A 15,353-nucleotide genomic window follows, 5' to 3' on the forward strand; every position below is an offset into this window, starting at 1 on the left:
AGGATCATGTGACTGGCCTAAGTGAGTCAGTGGCAAAGCCAGGATTCCCCCTCCCAACATTTCCATGGAACCGAGACCACAAATCTTACTTCTGCTGCAAATGCCGGGCCTGTCTCTCACTCCGTGATATCAATGTAACTCCATTGAGCAAGTTACACCAGCATAGACTGTGAGGGAGTGCGCAATCAGGTCCACTAGCTACATGCCACTACTTTGTACAGAGGGGGAAACTGAGGCACGGGTCTCTCATCTGGCGAGGCATTTATACCATCCGCAACTCCAGGATATCCTAGCACCTGATGCTGGTGATTTGACTGCTCCTGCTTTCCTCAGAAAGCCCCCACTGGGAGAATGGACAGCTTCCTCCCCACCCCACTAGAATATGGGCTAAGGGCTGCAACATTTAAATAGAATACGTGACAGTTAGAGCTGCGGGTTAGTCCCAGCTGGGTCAGTGACTCAGTCCAGATGGTTTATAATGATGAGAGCTTATAAATTCTGGGATGGCCAGAATTCATGGACAGCTCCCTCGTGGTCAGAGGAATAAACTGTGCTGCTGGGTCTCTAAGGATATGTCTAGTGCAGTAAAAGCTGACTTGGGTTTGCAAGACTAGACAATTGCAGTCTAGCCACCTGGGCTCCAGGACCCTGCGAGGAGGGGGGGGGGGTGAGGGTCCCAGAGGCTGGGCTCCAGCCGGATGGCCTGGATGTTAACACTGCGATTTTACAGTCCCACAGGCCATGTGTGGGTGTTTTATTGCAGTATAGACATACCCTGGGGGTCTCATCCTGGAAAGAGCTGAGTGCCCTCCATTCAGGAGTTGACAGGTGCAGTGATTTTAGTGGGATCAAGATTTGGCCCCAAACGTCCAGTATTATTGGTATATTTATCACAGAATCCTAGAATATCGGGGCTGGAAGGGACCCCAGGAGGTATCTAGTCCAACCCCCTGCTCAGAGCAAGGCCAACCCCAACTAAACCATCCCAGCCAGGGCTTGGTCAAGCCGGGCCTTAAAAACCTCTGAGGATGGAGATTCCACCACCTCCCTAGGTAACCCATTCCAGTGCTTCACCACCCTCCTAGGGAAAAAGTTTTTCCTAATGTCCAACCTAGACCTCCCGCCCTGCAACTTGAGACCGTTGCTCCTTGTTCTATCATCTGCCACCACTGAGAACAGCCTAGCCCCATCCTCCCTGGAACCCCCTTTCAGGTAGTTAAAGGCTGCTATCAAATCCCCCCTCACTCTTCTCTTCTGCAGACTAAACAAGCCCAGTTCCCTCAGCCTCTCCTCATAAGTCCTGTGCTCCAGCCCCCTAACCATTTTCGTTGCCCTCCGCTGGACTCTCTCCAATTTTCCACAGCCTTCCTGTAGTGGAGGGCCCAAAACTGGACACAATATTCTAAATGTGGCCTCACCAATGCCGAATAGAGGGGAATGATCACTTCCCTTATTTATTTGCCTTCTCATTATTGAGCCCTTGGGGATTACAGGGCCCAGCTTTTCTCTGCAGCCACAGGGGCTGGGCACCCGACTGTCTCCTTTCAAACACAAGCCGGTGGGAGCTGGGGCTTTGAAAAGTGACCCCCGGGCAGTGCCAGGCTGGCTGCCCTGCCAGACGGTCCCTGCCCCGGCCAGTGTCATGTGGCCAGCCTCGGCGGTCTGACCAGGGCAGGTACCGGGGCTGTGGAGGTGCCGCCAGCCGGCTTGGCCCCAGGAGAGACCCGCTGGGTGAGATCAGCTCTGGACCGACTCCTGGGGCAGGGGGTGACGAGAGAGGCAGACCCAGCGGCGGCCTTTCCCCGCGGCGCCGGGCAGGATTTCCAGGGCAGCCCGCTGCTCCTTGTCCTGCAGTGGGACCGGCCCCGGCCCATGGAAGAGCAGCCCCGGGATCGGGTCCGGGATCGGGACCGCCCGGCCCGGGGGGGGCGATCCCCGGCGGCTCCTCTCTGCGGGGCCGGGCTGCCACCCGCCGGGCCCCCCCCCGGGCGCGGGGAGAAGCGGCGCCCGCGGGCGGTCGGGCGGCGGGGCGGGGCGGCTCGGCTCGGCTCGGCGGGGAGCCGGGCTGGCTGCGCCCGTGCCCGGTAGGCGGCACTGCTCCGGCTCGCCGCCCCTCGTCTCCGCAGGACCAACGAGGCGGCTCCGGCTCCGGCTCCGGCTGCGGCTCCCTCCCACCCAGGCTGCACTCGGCCCGTTCCCTCCCCAGCATGGCAGCGGGGCCCAGCCCACGCCCCTGAGCCAGCCCCGGGCCGGGACTCGCGGAGCTCGGGCTCGGCCGGGCCGCTTCCCCCTAGCGCCAGCCAGCCCGGGGCCATGGCCGAGTGGGCACCGGCCCAGGTAAGGGACCCCCCCGGGCCGGGCAGGGATCACCCCCCGGGCGGGCGGGCGGCAGCTTCTCCCCGCAGCGCCGAGCAGGGCCCGGCCGGGGTCTCTCCCCCCCGGGCTGGGGCCGGAGGGCGCCGCGCTGCGCTCCGCCGAGGTTCCCCGGCAGGGCCAAAGCGGGGCCCGGGGGCCGCCCCAGCGCGTCGGATCCCGGCCGCCCCACCCCCCCCCCCCCCGCCGGGGGGAATGTCCTGGGGGGGGAGTGACCTGACCCCGGCTGGGATTTGAACCTGCGGAGTCCGGGGGACTTTTCTGGGCCCGCTGGGGCCGCGGCCGGTCAGGATTGGGAAAGGGACGCTGGGGGCTTAGCTGCGGCCGGAAAGCTGTTTTCAGCTGAGCTGGGGGATCATCCAGGTCTGAGACTGTGGCCCGGTTTGTTTATCCCCTGGCGCACGAGTCCTTGTGCCTTTCCAGCCTTCTCCGGGGGCTCTTGTGATCCATAGCAATGCCCTGGCTTTTGCTGATCCTCATTGCGCTCTGGGCTGCAGACATACCTTGTGGCGGGGAGTTCCAGGGGCTAAAACAAGTTTGCTTTTTAAAAGTAATTTGCTCTTCACGTGAATTGACTGTCCCCTTGTTCTTATGCTCTGAGAGAAGCTGAAGCGGGGCTCCTGAGTGGCTGGCTCTGGCCCGTTCCCTATTCTGTACATCTGTACCACCTTCCGCTCCGTCTAAACGAAGCATTCCCAAGCTTTTCAGTCTCTTCCCATAAGGAAATCTTTTCCAGGACTCTAATCACGTGTGGTCCGTCCCCGATCCTCTTCTACTCTGCTTATTTTCATCCAAACGGAATGACCAGACCTGACCCAGGAGTCCAGCTGAGGCTGTCCCATCAACGTAGACAGTGGTGTAAAAACTAGGGCTGGGGGAATATGCAAATTCAATTTGGAAAGAAATGTAGAGGTTTCCGAATTTGTTTTAGTCCAGTATGAGAACGAAATGGAGATCTTTGGAAATTTGTCATGAAAGTCCCCGGCTGAGAGAGAGAGAGAGAGTCCCTCTAGACTAGCCAATAGCCCAGGGCACTCACAGGGGGTGTCAAAGACCCCAGTTCAAGTCTCTGCTTTCCCACAGCCCAGGTGAGTGTGTCCTAACCGCTGGAACGAGCTGCTCTCTGGTTTCGACCACTAATCCCTTCCTAGGCCTGAGAAATCTTCCTGACAAAACCATTTACATGAAAAACTTTGATTTAGGCAAATCAGCATTTCCCAGTGGGAAATCAAGTTTGTTGGAAAATTCCCAGCCCCCTATAATAATAACCTACTCCGTATTGTTTTCTGTCCTGTTCCTCATGCCTCTGACATTTTGTTTGCTTTTTTCCTGACCGCAGCTGCACACGGATTTGTTAGACTGAAGTGTGAATCAGACACACTGTGCCTGGGAAGCTCAAAACACTTCCTTCAGTGTGGGTCACCTTGTGTTTGTCAACAAGGAATTTCGTCTGCCCTTCTGCCGCCCATCCACCACGCCTGGATAGGTGCCTCTGAAGTTCCTCTTTAGTCCTGACTAACCTGAATAACTTTTATCATGGTCAGATTTTTGCTTCCCAGTTAGTAAATTTATTAGTCACTGATCCTTGTGCAGACCCTTGGGACACCTCACTCTCCACCAAGAGCCATGATGGAAAATTGACCATTAATTCCTAGTAGCCTTGAAGAATCTAGCCCAAAGCCCGCTGGAGTCCGCAGAATATGACTTCTACTTTTCTGCTAAACTCTTTTGCTCTGTGTTATCCCCATCCTCCCAACCCACGCCCTCTGCATTGACTTAGTCCATCTCTTGTGTCCTGTCTCTGATATGTAGCTTGTGAATGCTCTGGAGCAAGGTCTCTGTCATTTGTCTGGGCTTCCTAGGTCCTGCTGTGATGATGATAATAAATGGAAATACTCCCGTTGCTTTCAGTGGGCTTTGGATCAGGGCCCAACTGGTATTACTGGGAACAAATGACGACTGTTCCAGCTACTCCAATGGTGAGCATGGTATAAATACCTAGAAAGGCACCACTGAGAGATCCGAGCGCAGGACAGTGCGTGGCCGTTATCCACATGACCGCGTGCCATCAGGGAGGTGTTTTGTTTCGATGTCTCTCAAGTGCCGTGTGCTTTGTTCACTGTGACTGAAGCTAACTCTCTTGTCTCCCTTGCACCTGCTGCCTCCCTCCCTTGCATGTGCTTCCGATCCATCCATCGTGTTCTTTTCTCCCCCTGCTTCCCTGGACAGACTGCCTAGCTGGCCGTTCCTCTGCAGCTTAGAACGTCATTGTGAGTGGAGGCTACAATAAAGACCGACCCAGTTTGCCCCTTTTCCTTCTGGCCTGTGGATTTTTGCCAGTCTCTGCGCTTTCTTTCCAGTTGCGGTTGAAGCCCAAGCACTGGAACACAGTGGCGGGGGAAAGGCTGGCCTTGCATTTGTAGATTGCCTAGAAACAGGATGCACTGGAATTGGCACAAGGAGCTTGAGTTTCCGAGAGATCCAGGCCAGTTCCCAGGCAGTGAGGTTCAGATAAACACTGGGGTGCTTGGATACCCATCAGCCCCCTCCCTGACCCTTCCAAGGCTGGCCACCGCATAAACATGACTTCAGCCCTTCTCGCTCTCTCTCTCTCTCCCTGCCGACAGATTCAGGAATGGAACGTCGAGGCGCAACATCTGCTGCCTTTGCAGCCGCCCCTTGTCCCCGAGCGCGCTCACATGAGAGAAGCGCAGCTGCACACCGCCGAGGCCTCTCTCTGGACTGTGGTGGCTACCGTGCAGGCCATGGAGAGGAAGATCGATTTGCTGGCCACGCGCCTGCTGAGCCTGGAGGGGAGATCTGGGACGGCCGAGAAGAAATTAATAGACTGTGAAAAAACAGCAATGGAGTTCAACAACCAGCTGGAGAGTAAGTGGGCCGTGCTGGGAACTCTGATCCAGGAGTACGGGATACTGCAGAGGAGGCTGGAGAACATGGAGAACCTGCTGAAGAACAGGAACTTCTGGGTCCTGAGACTCCCCCCAGGCACTAAAGGGGAGGTCCCCAAGGTAACGAGATCCCAATGTGCAGAAATGTCCTGTAATGTCCCCATGATGTGTATGTCAGCCCTTGTGTTCATTGCTGTGAAATAATCGGGGGGTTACAGTGGACAAGAAGCTGGAGATGAGTCAGCAGTGTGCCCTGGTTGTCAAGAAGGCTAACAGCATATTGGGCTGCATTAGTAGGAGCATTGCCAGCAGATCGAGGGAAGTGATTATTCCCCTCTATTCGGCATTAGTGAGGCCGCATTTGGGGTATTATGTCCAGTTTTGGGCCCCCCACTACAGGAAGGATGTGGACAAATTGGAGAGAGTCCAGCGGAGGGCAATGAAAATGATGAGGGGGCTGGAGCACAAGACTTATGAGCAAAGGCTGAGGGAACTGGGCTTGTTTAGTCTGCAGCAGAGAAGAATGAGGGGGGATTTGATAGCAGCCTTTAACTACCTGAAAGGGGGTTCCAGGGAGGATGGGGCTAGGCTGTTCTTGGTGGTGGCAGATGACAGAACAAGGAGCAATGGTCTCAGGTTGCAGGGGGGGAGGTCTAGGTTGGATATTAGGAAATACCTTTTTCCCTAGGAGGGTGGTGAAGCGCTGGAATGGGTTACCGAGGGAGGTGGTGGAATCTCCATCCTTAGAGAATTTTAAGGCCTGGCTTGACAAGGCCCTGGCTGGGATGGTTTAGTTGGGGTTGGTCCTGCTTTGAGCAGGGGGTTGGACTAGATACCTCCGGGGGTCCCTTCCAACCCTCATCTTCTGTGATTCTGTGTAGTGGCTGGGAAGGAGGAGGAGCGTTAGTGCTGGATAAGCCTGTGGGTCAGTGTAACTCCGCTTTCTTTCATGGAATCTTGGCATGAAATTGGGGGTGGTGGAAGATGTTGGCTTGATGACGCTGGAGACTGAAATCTTCCTGGGTCTGAGAGCCGTGGGTAGCACTCCAGGCTTCTCTCCATTGCCTCACCACTGGGCTTCAACCCTCTTCTGGAAGAACCGTTGCAGGTCAGTCTCCATGGGCCATTTGGTGCTTGGCCTGTTCGATGAGACTGCCAACAAAGGCGTCAACTGGCCCCAAAAGTGATGGGGACTTCGATTGTAGGGCGCTCTTCCCTAGGCATTGGATTGAGACCGCCAGTTTACACGGATAGATTTTTTTTTAGGGCCCCTTGGGATCGTCTGGTCTGAACTGCATAACCCAGGCCAGTACCACTGACCCCCCAAACGCTTGTGATTGCAGATGCCCGTGACGTTCGTTGACGTTGCTGTCTATTTCTCCGCGGAGGAGTGGAAGAACTTGGAAGACTGGCAGAAGGAGCTATACAATAACCTGATGAAGGAGAACTATGAATCCTTGATCTCGCTGGGTAAACTTTAGTTTTCACTCCCTTACTGGAAGGTGTGTGAGATCTGTGATGTTCCAGGGGCAGCCCCAGCTCAAGGAAAATCCTCTTTTTGATTTCAGCTGGGGCGGTGGTTATAACCCTCCAGAAGGTGAGCAATCAGATGTCAGATCTGCACCCTCTCCCGTTTAAAGGGAGATTCTCACCTACCCTGTCCAACCCTTCCATCTCCAGTGTTCGTTAGTTGCGCTCGCTGACATCAGGGCTAAAATTGGCTCACTGCTGATATTTTCTTGTGCACGTTCAGCATGACTCTGCATGGAGTTGATGAAAAATCTGCTTTGTTAATGGGGAGCTACATGAGTAAACGGTACAGGCGGGTGTTGCTTGCCCTGCCTTGGACTGGCTTAAGTTTCTGTAGTTTTATGAATAGGTGAGTGGCTTAATATGGGTGGAACTTCTGTAAGGTCCTCTCCCATTTGGAGCTCCCTGTGTTTAGAGCACAGCTCACCTCCTACTAAATGCTTTACCTTACCCACAGGGTCTTTGTAGCTTTTGCTGCAGAGTTTCCCCCGCCACGTCCAGTGACGAAAGGGATTTGGCTGTAAATAAATGAAAGGTCTTTAACAATCAGGCACTGTCAAATGAAACATTGTGTCCTTTCCCTCCTCTCCCCCCCACCCCATATCTTTTCTGTGAACAGACCGTACCCGTTCCAAAGCAGACCCGGAGCCCCGGATTGAACGAGGAGAAGAGCCGTGTCTCCAAAATCAGCAGGGCTTAAAGGAGAGAGAAATCCCTACACACCCCTGCACGGGTGAGGAATGGGATTAGAACACCGCCATGGCACGGAGCAGAATGTAAACCAGAAATGGCAGCTGCTGTGGCTGTATCTGGTTTAAGGCCTGTTGGTGTCACTCATGGTTTTCCTTCAGTTCTGATTTCTTCTGCCTCGGTTCTTTTTTTTGTCTTTTAACCATTCGGACATCTCCCCGTTGGTGTACCCTTTTACCTGGTTACAGTCCCGTGCCTCTCACTGCTTGCTCTTCATCTCTACTGATGACTGCACCTTGGGTGCTTGACCGCTTCTCTCAAGGCTTAACTCCTGCTCCGCTTCGCCAGGGGATGTTGTGAGGCCAAAAGTATAACTGGGTCCAAAAAAGAACTGGATAAGTTCCTAGAGGTTAGGTCTATCAATGGCCACCAGCCAGGAGGGTCAGAGATGCAACCCTATGATCTGGATGCCCCTAAACCTCTGACTGCTAGAAGCCGGGAGTGAAAGACGGGTGGATCATTGCTCAGTTGCCCTGGTATTGGCTACTGTTGGAGGCAGGATACTGGGCTAGATGGACCATTGGTCTGACCCAGTGTGTCAGCTCTTTTCTTCTTGCGTGCTGGGCAGGCCATGTTTTCTTGCTGCTGAGCCTTGAGATTTGGGATGAGAACTCCTGGGTCTGTTCCTAATTTTGCCACTGACTTGCTGTGTGATGTTGGGCAAGTCACTTGGGCTCATATTTTCAAGAGCGGCCTCTGATTTTGGGGGCCCCCTTTTTTTCGGTGCCCAACTTGAAACCCCTCAGAGATGCTGATCACCTGGAGTGCCCATTGACGTCAGATTCAGTTCTGGATGCTCAGCACCTGGGCAGGTAGTTCATCTAAAGTGAGGCACCTGGAGTAAGTGGTCCCTCTTGGAAAGTACAGGCTTAGTCTCTTTGTGCCTCTATTTCCGCACCCGTGGAAATGGGGATCAATGCTTAATACTTACCTATCCCACGGGGGGATTTTGGAGCTTAATGAATTAACGTTTCTAATGTCACCTCAGCAGTTCCAGGGTTCCAAACAGCTGATGTGACACTGAACCCAGGAGCAGAAGGCAGCTCAGGAACATTTCACGTTCCGTTGTTATATATAGTTACATAAGAACGGCCATATTGGGTCAGACCAATGGTCCATCCAGCTCTGTATCCTGTCCTCCCGCAGCGGCCAACGCCAGGTACTTCAGAAGGAATGAACAGAAGAGGGCAATTAGCGAGTGACCCATTCTCTGTCATCCAGTCCTAGCTTCCAGCAGTCCAAGACTTAGGGACACACACAGCATGGGGTTGTGTCCCTGATCATCTTGGCTAATAGCCATCATTGGACCTATCCTCCGTGAAATTATCTAATTTTTTTTAACCCACTTTTGGCCTTCACAACGTCCCCTGGCAGTGAGTTCCGCAGGTTGACTGTGCGTTGTGTGAAGAAGTACTTCCTTTTGTTTGTTTTAAACTTGCTGCCCGTTCATTTCTTTGGGTGACCTCTGGGTCTTGTGTTAGGTGAAGAGGTAAATAACACTTCTTTAGTCACTTTCTCCACATCATTCATAGATGTTACAGACCCCTACTATATCCTCCCGTGATCGTCTCTTTTCTAAGCGAACAGTCCCAATCTTTTTAATCTCTCCTCATAGGGAAGCTGTTCCATCCCCCTAATCATTTTTGTTACTCTTCTCTGTCCTTTTTCTAATTCTGATGTATCTTTTTTGAGCTGGGGCGCTCAGCATTGCACGCAGTATTCAATTAATATCTGATCACTTTGTTTGGAGGCATCCTGGAGAAAGGAGACTTCTAGGGTATGTCTACACTGCAATAAAACAGCTGGCCTATGTCAGCTGACTTGGGCTCCAGGACTATAAAATGTAGTGTAGACATTTGGGCTCGGGGTGGAACCTGGCCTCTGGGACCCGGCGAGGGGGAGGGTCCCAGAGCCCAGGCCAGCGGCGTGTGTTTTATTGCAGAGGAGACATACTTGACTGTTTCCACTGGTGTCGCTTTCACGCATGGCAAGATGATACGCTGTGTACCTTATTAACCTCTCAGCCAAGAGCCTTGCTAACACGTTCATATCTATTCGGAACACGCGTCCCCCGTAGGGCAGAAATGACACTGCTTTGAGATGGGTGTGAAGGGTGCAGAGGCCGGTACACGAACATCTTCTAATTCTCTATCCCACAAACAGAATCCCTGATGTCAACGCCCGACATTCTGTCCCGGATCAAACAAGAGGAACAGCCTTTTGTCGGGGCGCAGCAATTCTCGGAGGAGAGAGGAATCCCCACAGACCCCTGCACAGGTGAGTAGTCGATTCAAATGACTGGCAGATAGTCAGTGCACCGAAGAGCAGGAAATTGAGCAAGGCTTCCTCTCGGAACCCCGCTCGTTCTGTAGCTTTGCTTGTCTGTTTCATGGTTCTTATCCTGCCAGTGACTTACTATGCGACCTTGGCCAAGTCACTTGAGGCCCAAACATGGCGGCCTCTGATTTTGGTGGGGGGGACTCCATTTCCCCCCCAAATGTCAGCTTCTTCTGCTGCTAATCCCTCCTTTTTGTGAGCATCTTGACCCCCGGGGCACGGTATGGACCTGAATTGCCTTGTGAACCTGCTTGCATCGCTTCTGAAGTCCGGTCTCTCCTCAGCACAGAGATTTGCCGTCGACTTGAGATCGGCATTTGTATGTGTTCGGTGGATATTAGAAAACAATGTGTCTTAATTTTCTCCCCCAGGAGCAGACGCCCTGATTTCTGCCCATGACTTTTTATCCTGGATCAAACAAGAGGAAGAGCCCTGTGTCAGGGAGCCATGGGAGTTGGCTGAAAGAGAAATCCTCACTGGCGCTGGCCCAGGTGAACAATACTTTAAAATAAGCCCAGATCAGTGAGTAAAACGGGTAGGCCAGCAGAACCTCTGGGAGCTCTCCTGTGGGGAGGAAGGAGGTTTATCCTGTCTTGGTGGCAGATGGCAGTTCCTAGCTATTAAGGCCGGAAGGGACCCAGCGTGATCACGTCATCCAACCTCGTGTAGAACGCTGGTCAAGAATCAGAAACTTCCTGATCGATCTCGTTCTGGGCAGTTTCTCCCTTCCTAAATGGTCTGGGGGCATAGCTGTGCCGGTGAGAAGTGTGAAAAATCTCTCCCTCCAAACTGACAGAGCTGTGCCAGCAGAAGCCCCAGTGTAGACACGGTTATGCCAGTGAAAAGTCTCTTCTTTCATCTGGGGAATTGGTATAAACACTACTGACAAAAGCACTCCTGCTGGTATAAGCTACACCTCCACGAAGAGGGTTTGCTGGCGGAGCTCTGCAGGAATCTTGGTCTAATGTAGGGATAGACTCAAGGCGCTCCATGTGTTTAGCTTAGCAAAGAGAAGGTTAAGGGGAGATTTGATCTCACAGTCTGCAAGTGCTTACTTGGGGAACAAATATTTAGCAACGGGCTCGTCAGACGGGCAGAGAAAGGTCTAACCCGACCCAATGGCTGGAAGTTGAAGGTAGACAAATTCAGCCTGGCCACGTTTAATAGTGAGGGTAACGAGCCATAGGAACAAATTGCCAAGGGTTGTGGAGGATTCTCCATCCCTAACCATTTTTAAATCAAGATTGGATGTTTTTCAAAAAAAATCTGCTCTAGGGATGATCTGGGGGCCGTTCTCCAGCCTGTGCGTTACAGGAGATCGGGCAGGACGATCACTTTGGTCCCTCCTGCTCTAATGCAGACAAGGCTGGTCTCCTCTCTAGCAGGGGATGTTACCTTCCTCTCCTGTGCACTGCCCTAGATGGCCCTGACCCACTCTGGGAACGTGGGGGAAGCTGATCCCTGCGCAGGACGCCCGCATGAGGTCTCGTGGGGAACTTCGCCCATTGTTTAGTCCCCAGGCAGGCTGCACGTGGTCCAGCTTTCCCGGCTGGCTAGAACCTCAGAGAAGTAGCTGTTGAGAAGTGATTGAATGCTTTTCTATTTCCACTTCCACCTCCTGGAATAATCCCTGTCCTGAAAGGGGGCTAAATACCTCTGCTTCCTGCCCTTGGCCAGAGATCCGGGTGTCTCATGGTTAGCCCCCCACCTCCCAGCACCCATTCAGCTCCACGTGAGACCAGAGTTCAGAAGACGGCTGCTCCCGGCTAGGAATATTCACCCGGCTGTGAATGTTTGGCTCTAACCTAGAACGGGTGAACGTGCTCAGCTGTGGAAATGCTACTTTGCATTTATGTTTGTTCATAGCTGAGTGTGGGGCTTGGTGTTCCCAGTGGTGATTGCTCCTTTGTGGTTGGGTAGCCCCTAGAGACTCTGGCTGAGATGGTGCTGGGTGCTGCCCAGACGCAGAGTGAGACAGCCCTGCCGCCAGAGCTGACGAGTGAGATAGACCAGACAGACGGAGTATTGTTACTCCCATTGTACAGCTGAGGAACTGAGCCTCGGAGAGATGGAGAGACTTGGCCGGAGGCGGCTTTGACAGAGCTGGGGATGAAACCCAGATCTCCTGAGTGCCAGCCCGGTGCCTTTTCCACTGAGCTCTTAGTAATATGCTCAGAGAGGAACCTGGCCACCTGGAATCTCTTTCCAAGACACAAACCTTCATTAATGCTCCACTGAATGATTGCCACCGGACAGAGGGTCGTCGCGGTGCTTAAAGCATGACTGGAAGGTTCTCAGATGCTGCGGTGATGAGGGCGGTATAAAAACCTGCGTAGAACAGAGTCGGATTGTGACAAAAGATGCTTTCAGGGAGGGGAGTTGGTTTCTCTCCCTACCACCAGCCTCTCCTTCGTGACAGAAGTGAGGGGTGGAGTGTACTTTTGGTGTTAGGAACCAGCACTCCTGGGTTGTTCCTGCATTGTAAGGCCCGTAGGCACCATTAGATTATATAGCCTGAGGCGACGGCATTCATGTTCATGACGTTCTTTGAGCTCCTTGCCTGGGAGATGTGCTAGGAGGTGAAGTTGCTGTTATGACCCATTCAAACCATCGCAGATTTTTGCCCCGCTTCCCTGCCCCTCGCCCTGCTAGGACGTGTGGGGAATGATCTGTAGAGCCTCGCTTCTTACGTGGCTGGGACCAGAGAGTGCTTTGGGCGGCGGTGACCCAGTTGTCTCTGGATGAAATCCACCCCTGGGGTGGGGGGGGCTGGTCAGTGGGACTTAAGTGGTGGCCAGGCCTGGTACAGACCCCCCCCCGCCCCAGGCCCTCTCCCCCAGGGATGGGTCCGGCCTTCCCAGGCCATTGAGACACTCAGCTCCGTGGGACCGTGCTGTGGATCGGGGCTCTTTCCTGCCCCACAGAGCCAGGGATGAGATTCTCTTTCTTTCTTTCTTCCTTCCGGCAGGCGATGGGCTCATGGTGAAGTTGGAGGAGCAGCGTCCCTACCAGCCAGGCCCGGAAGAGCTGGGGCTGCTGGGGGGCTCCGGGGAGCCGCTCTTCCAGGCCCCAGCCTACGGCAGCCAGCGTGGCTCGGTGGCGCAGCAGGCCGACCCCGGCGAGAACAGACTGGGTAAAACCTTCCGCCCGGACGGCGGCTTCAGCGAGTTACTGGGGGCCCTGGCCCCGCGGGGAGCCGGCGCGCTGGGGGAGGAGCGGCCGCACGGCTGCGCCGAGTGCGGGAAGAGCTTCAGCGTGAAGAAGAGCCTGAAGATCCACCAGCGGAGCCACGCCAAGGAGCGGCCCTACGCCTGCGGCGAGTGTGGCAAGAGCTTCAACTGCCACTCGGGGCTGGTGCGGCACCAGATGATCCACCGCGGGGAGCGGCCCTACAAGTGCGAGGAGTGTGGGAAGTGCTACAGCCGCAAGGAGCACCTCCAGAACCACCAGCGGCTGCACACGGGCGAGCGGCCCTTCCAGTGCGCCGCCTGCGGCAAGAGCTTCATCCGCAAGCAGAACCTGCTGAAGCACCAGCGCATCCACACCGGGGAGCGGCCCTACCAGTGCGGGGAGTGCGGGCGGAGCTTCCGCTACAAGGAGTCCCTCAAAGACCACCAGCGGGTTCACGGGGCAGAGCTGGGGCCCCCGCCGGGGCTGCCGCCGGCCCTGGGCAGTGGGGATTAGATCCCCGGGACTCCTCGGACTAAACCAGACGGCAGCTTGGGATCGGGTCGTAAGCGACCGCGAGTTAAATCCAAGGCAGCACAAGTGAAAACCGGTGCCGGAAACGAAGCTTTTACCAAATATGTCCGCGGGGCGCGAGGCGAGCCGGAGTGTTTGGAGCGTCCTCGGAGGGAGGGACCCCCCCACCCACTCCCCGGCACATTTTCAGACCCATCTCCCACCCCCTGGACGAGCCCCTTCCACGCAACCCGCAGAGAGAGCCGGAAAGGCCGGTGCATGCGCCGAACGCTGCTCCCCGCCCCCTCCCAGCCCCAAGAGCCGTCACCTGCTTCTCCGTTCCTCCCGAGTCCACGCCCCCGACTGGCTTTCAGCCTCCCCGTGGCCTCACTCCTGGGCATGGCCTCTGTGGTCTCTTCTCCGAACCCGCTTCCTTTCCCTCCCTCCAGCTGATCTCGTCACGGGGTGCAAGAGGCGTCTGCTCTGCAGCTCCCGCGCCTGGACCCGCCTCTCCCCACTTTTCTCCTCCCTCGGGGTGTAGACGGATTCTTTCTCACCTGTTGCTCTTTGTGGACCCCCGCCTCCCCCCCTCCCCCCCCGTTGTTTTGACATTTTAATTTCAGAAGCGTGCAGTTAAACTCTGTAAAGTGTTTGGAGGTGTAGTTTTATATGGCAGATGCAATGCAAAATAAAGTTGTGTCGGGCTGTTCCTGGCGTCGGGCTGTTCCTATAGCTAACCCTACAGAGCTGCCAGCCCTATGCAGTCCTATAGGGGACCGTGTTCACCAACGCAGCAGTACGCTGCCTCCTGGGGTTGTGTGTGGCGGGGTTGCACACCAAGGCCGTTGCCGCCTGGCTGGATTCTCCTTTACGCCAAGGTTCTGGCGGCATAAAGGGGCCGTTACAGCGGCACCCACTTTCCAGGCTCCTCTGTGCTGCTGGAGCAGTGGCAGTGTCCTCATGTAAATGGGAATCGGACCCGTTTTCTCCACCAGAACCTAATGTAAACGCCCTCCTTGTGGGTTTGATTCTGCCCGCGTTGGGCTCATTGAGAGTGCCCTGGCCCTTGACGGCAGTGGCAGTGGGCCCGTTGGAGGCCCGCCGCGCTATGGCGGCCACCCACTTGGCGCCCAGGAGCCGTGTGCTGGGGTCACTGGAGCGTGGCGGCTCCAAGCCTTGAACCGAAGCGCCGGTTCCGCTGCAGCTGCCGGTGGGGCGGAGTTTGCCAGCCTCGGGTGGGCCCGGCAGGGGTATCAGCGCCCGGCCTGGCATGTGGGAGTTTGCGGTTCTGAGCCGGTCGGGCTGTGATGAGCGGCAGGAGTGTCGTTCGAGTCCTTGCAGCTGCTGCGGGGAGCCCCGGCTAACCAGGAGCAGGATGTTGACCAAAGCACTGCCCCTTTCCCCGCAGCGCATCCTGGCAAGCTGCACGGGCCAGCAGCCCTGGAACTCGGCCAGCGTTTCCGTGTTTGTTAGCCCCGCACGTTCTGTAAAGGGCTTGGTGATCTTCCGCGAGGAGCCTGTCCGTGTGCCCAGGTCATTGAGTGATCCCCGGGCTGGCCTCTGCACCCACGAGAGGAAGCTCCTGCTACTGTTAGCGCCCGGAGTAATGCTGAGATGCATAACTGCAGGGGAAGGTGTTACCACCAGTCTCCATCCCCCGAACCTCCCCACCCACCCCCCACCCGTGCCCAAAAGGTGGTCCAGAGTCTCCGTGCACCTGCCCGGGTTGCAGTGGGTCCGACTCTGCTCTGGGCTGTGCTGAGTTGCACCTGC

General features: G+C 55.4%; 1 protein-coding gene across 1 annotated transcript in view; it reads left to right on the top strand.

The window, feature by feature from the left end:
- The window catches only part of LOC137150597 (zinc finger protein 184-like), a 34,268-nt gene extending 19,658 nt beyond the window's left edge, over positions 1-14,610 (top strand). The window contains exons 8-14 of the mRNA XM_067544557.1: positions 2,127-2,337; positions 5,001-5,402; positions 6,626-6,752; positions 7,432-7,545; positions 9,726-9,839; positions 10,271-10,390; positions 12,868-14,610. Coding sequence (XP_067400658.1) covers positions 2,127-2,337; positions 5,001-5,402; positions 6,626-6,752; positions 7,432-7,545; positions 9,726-9,839; positions 10,271-10,390; positions 12,868-13,583 — 1,804 coding nt within the window. The 3' untranslated portion in view covers positions 13,584-14,610. The remainder of the gene's footprint in view (positions 1-2,126; positions 2,338-5,000; positions 5,403-6,625; positions 6,753-7,431; positions 7,546-9,725; positions 9,840-10,270; positions 10,391-12,867) is intronic.
- Positions 14,611-15,353: the final 743 nt, after the last annotated feature.

The sequence above is a fragment of the Emydura macquarii genome, unplaced genomic scaffold (genome assembly GCF_026122565.2).
Source record: "Emydura macquarii macquarii isolate MOO-44397 ecotype Brisbane River unplaced genomic scaffold, CSIRO-AGI_Emac_v2 contig_973, whole genome shotgun sequence".
NCBI lineage: Eukaryota > Metazoa > Chordata > Testudines > Chelidae > Emydura > Emydura macquarii.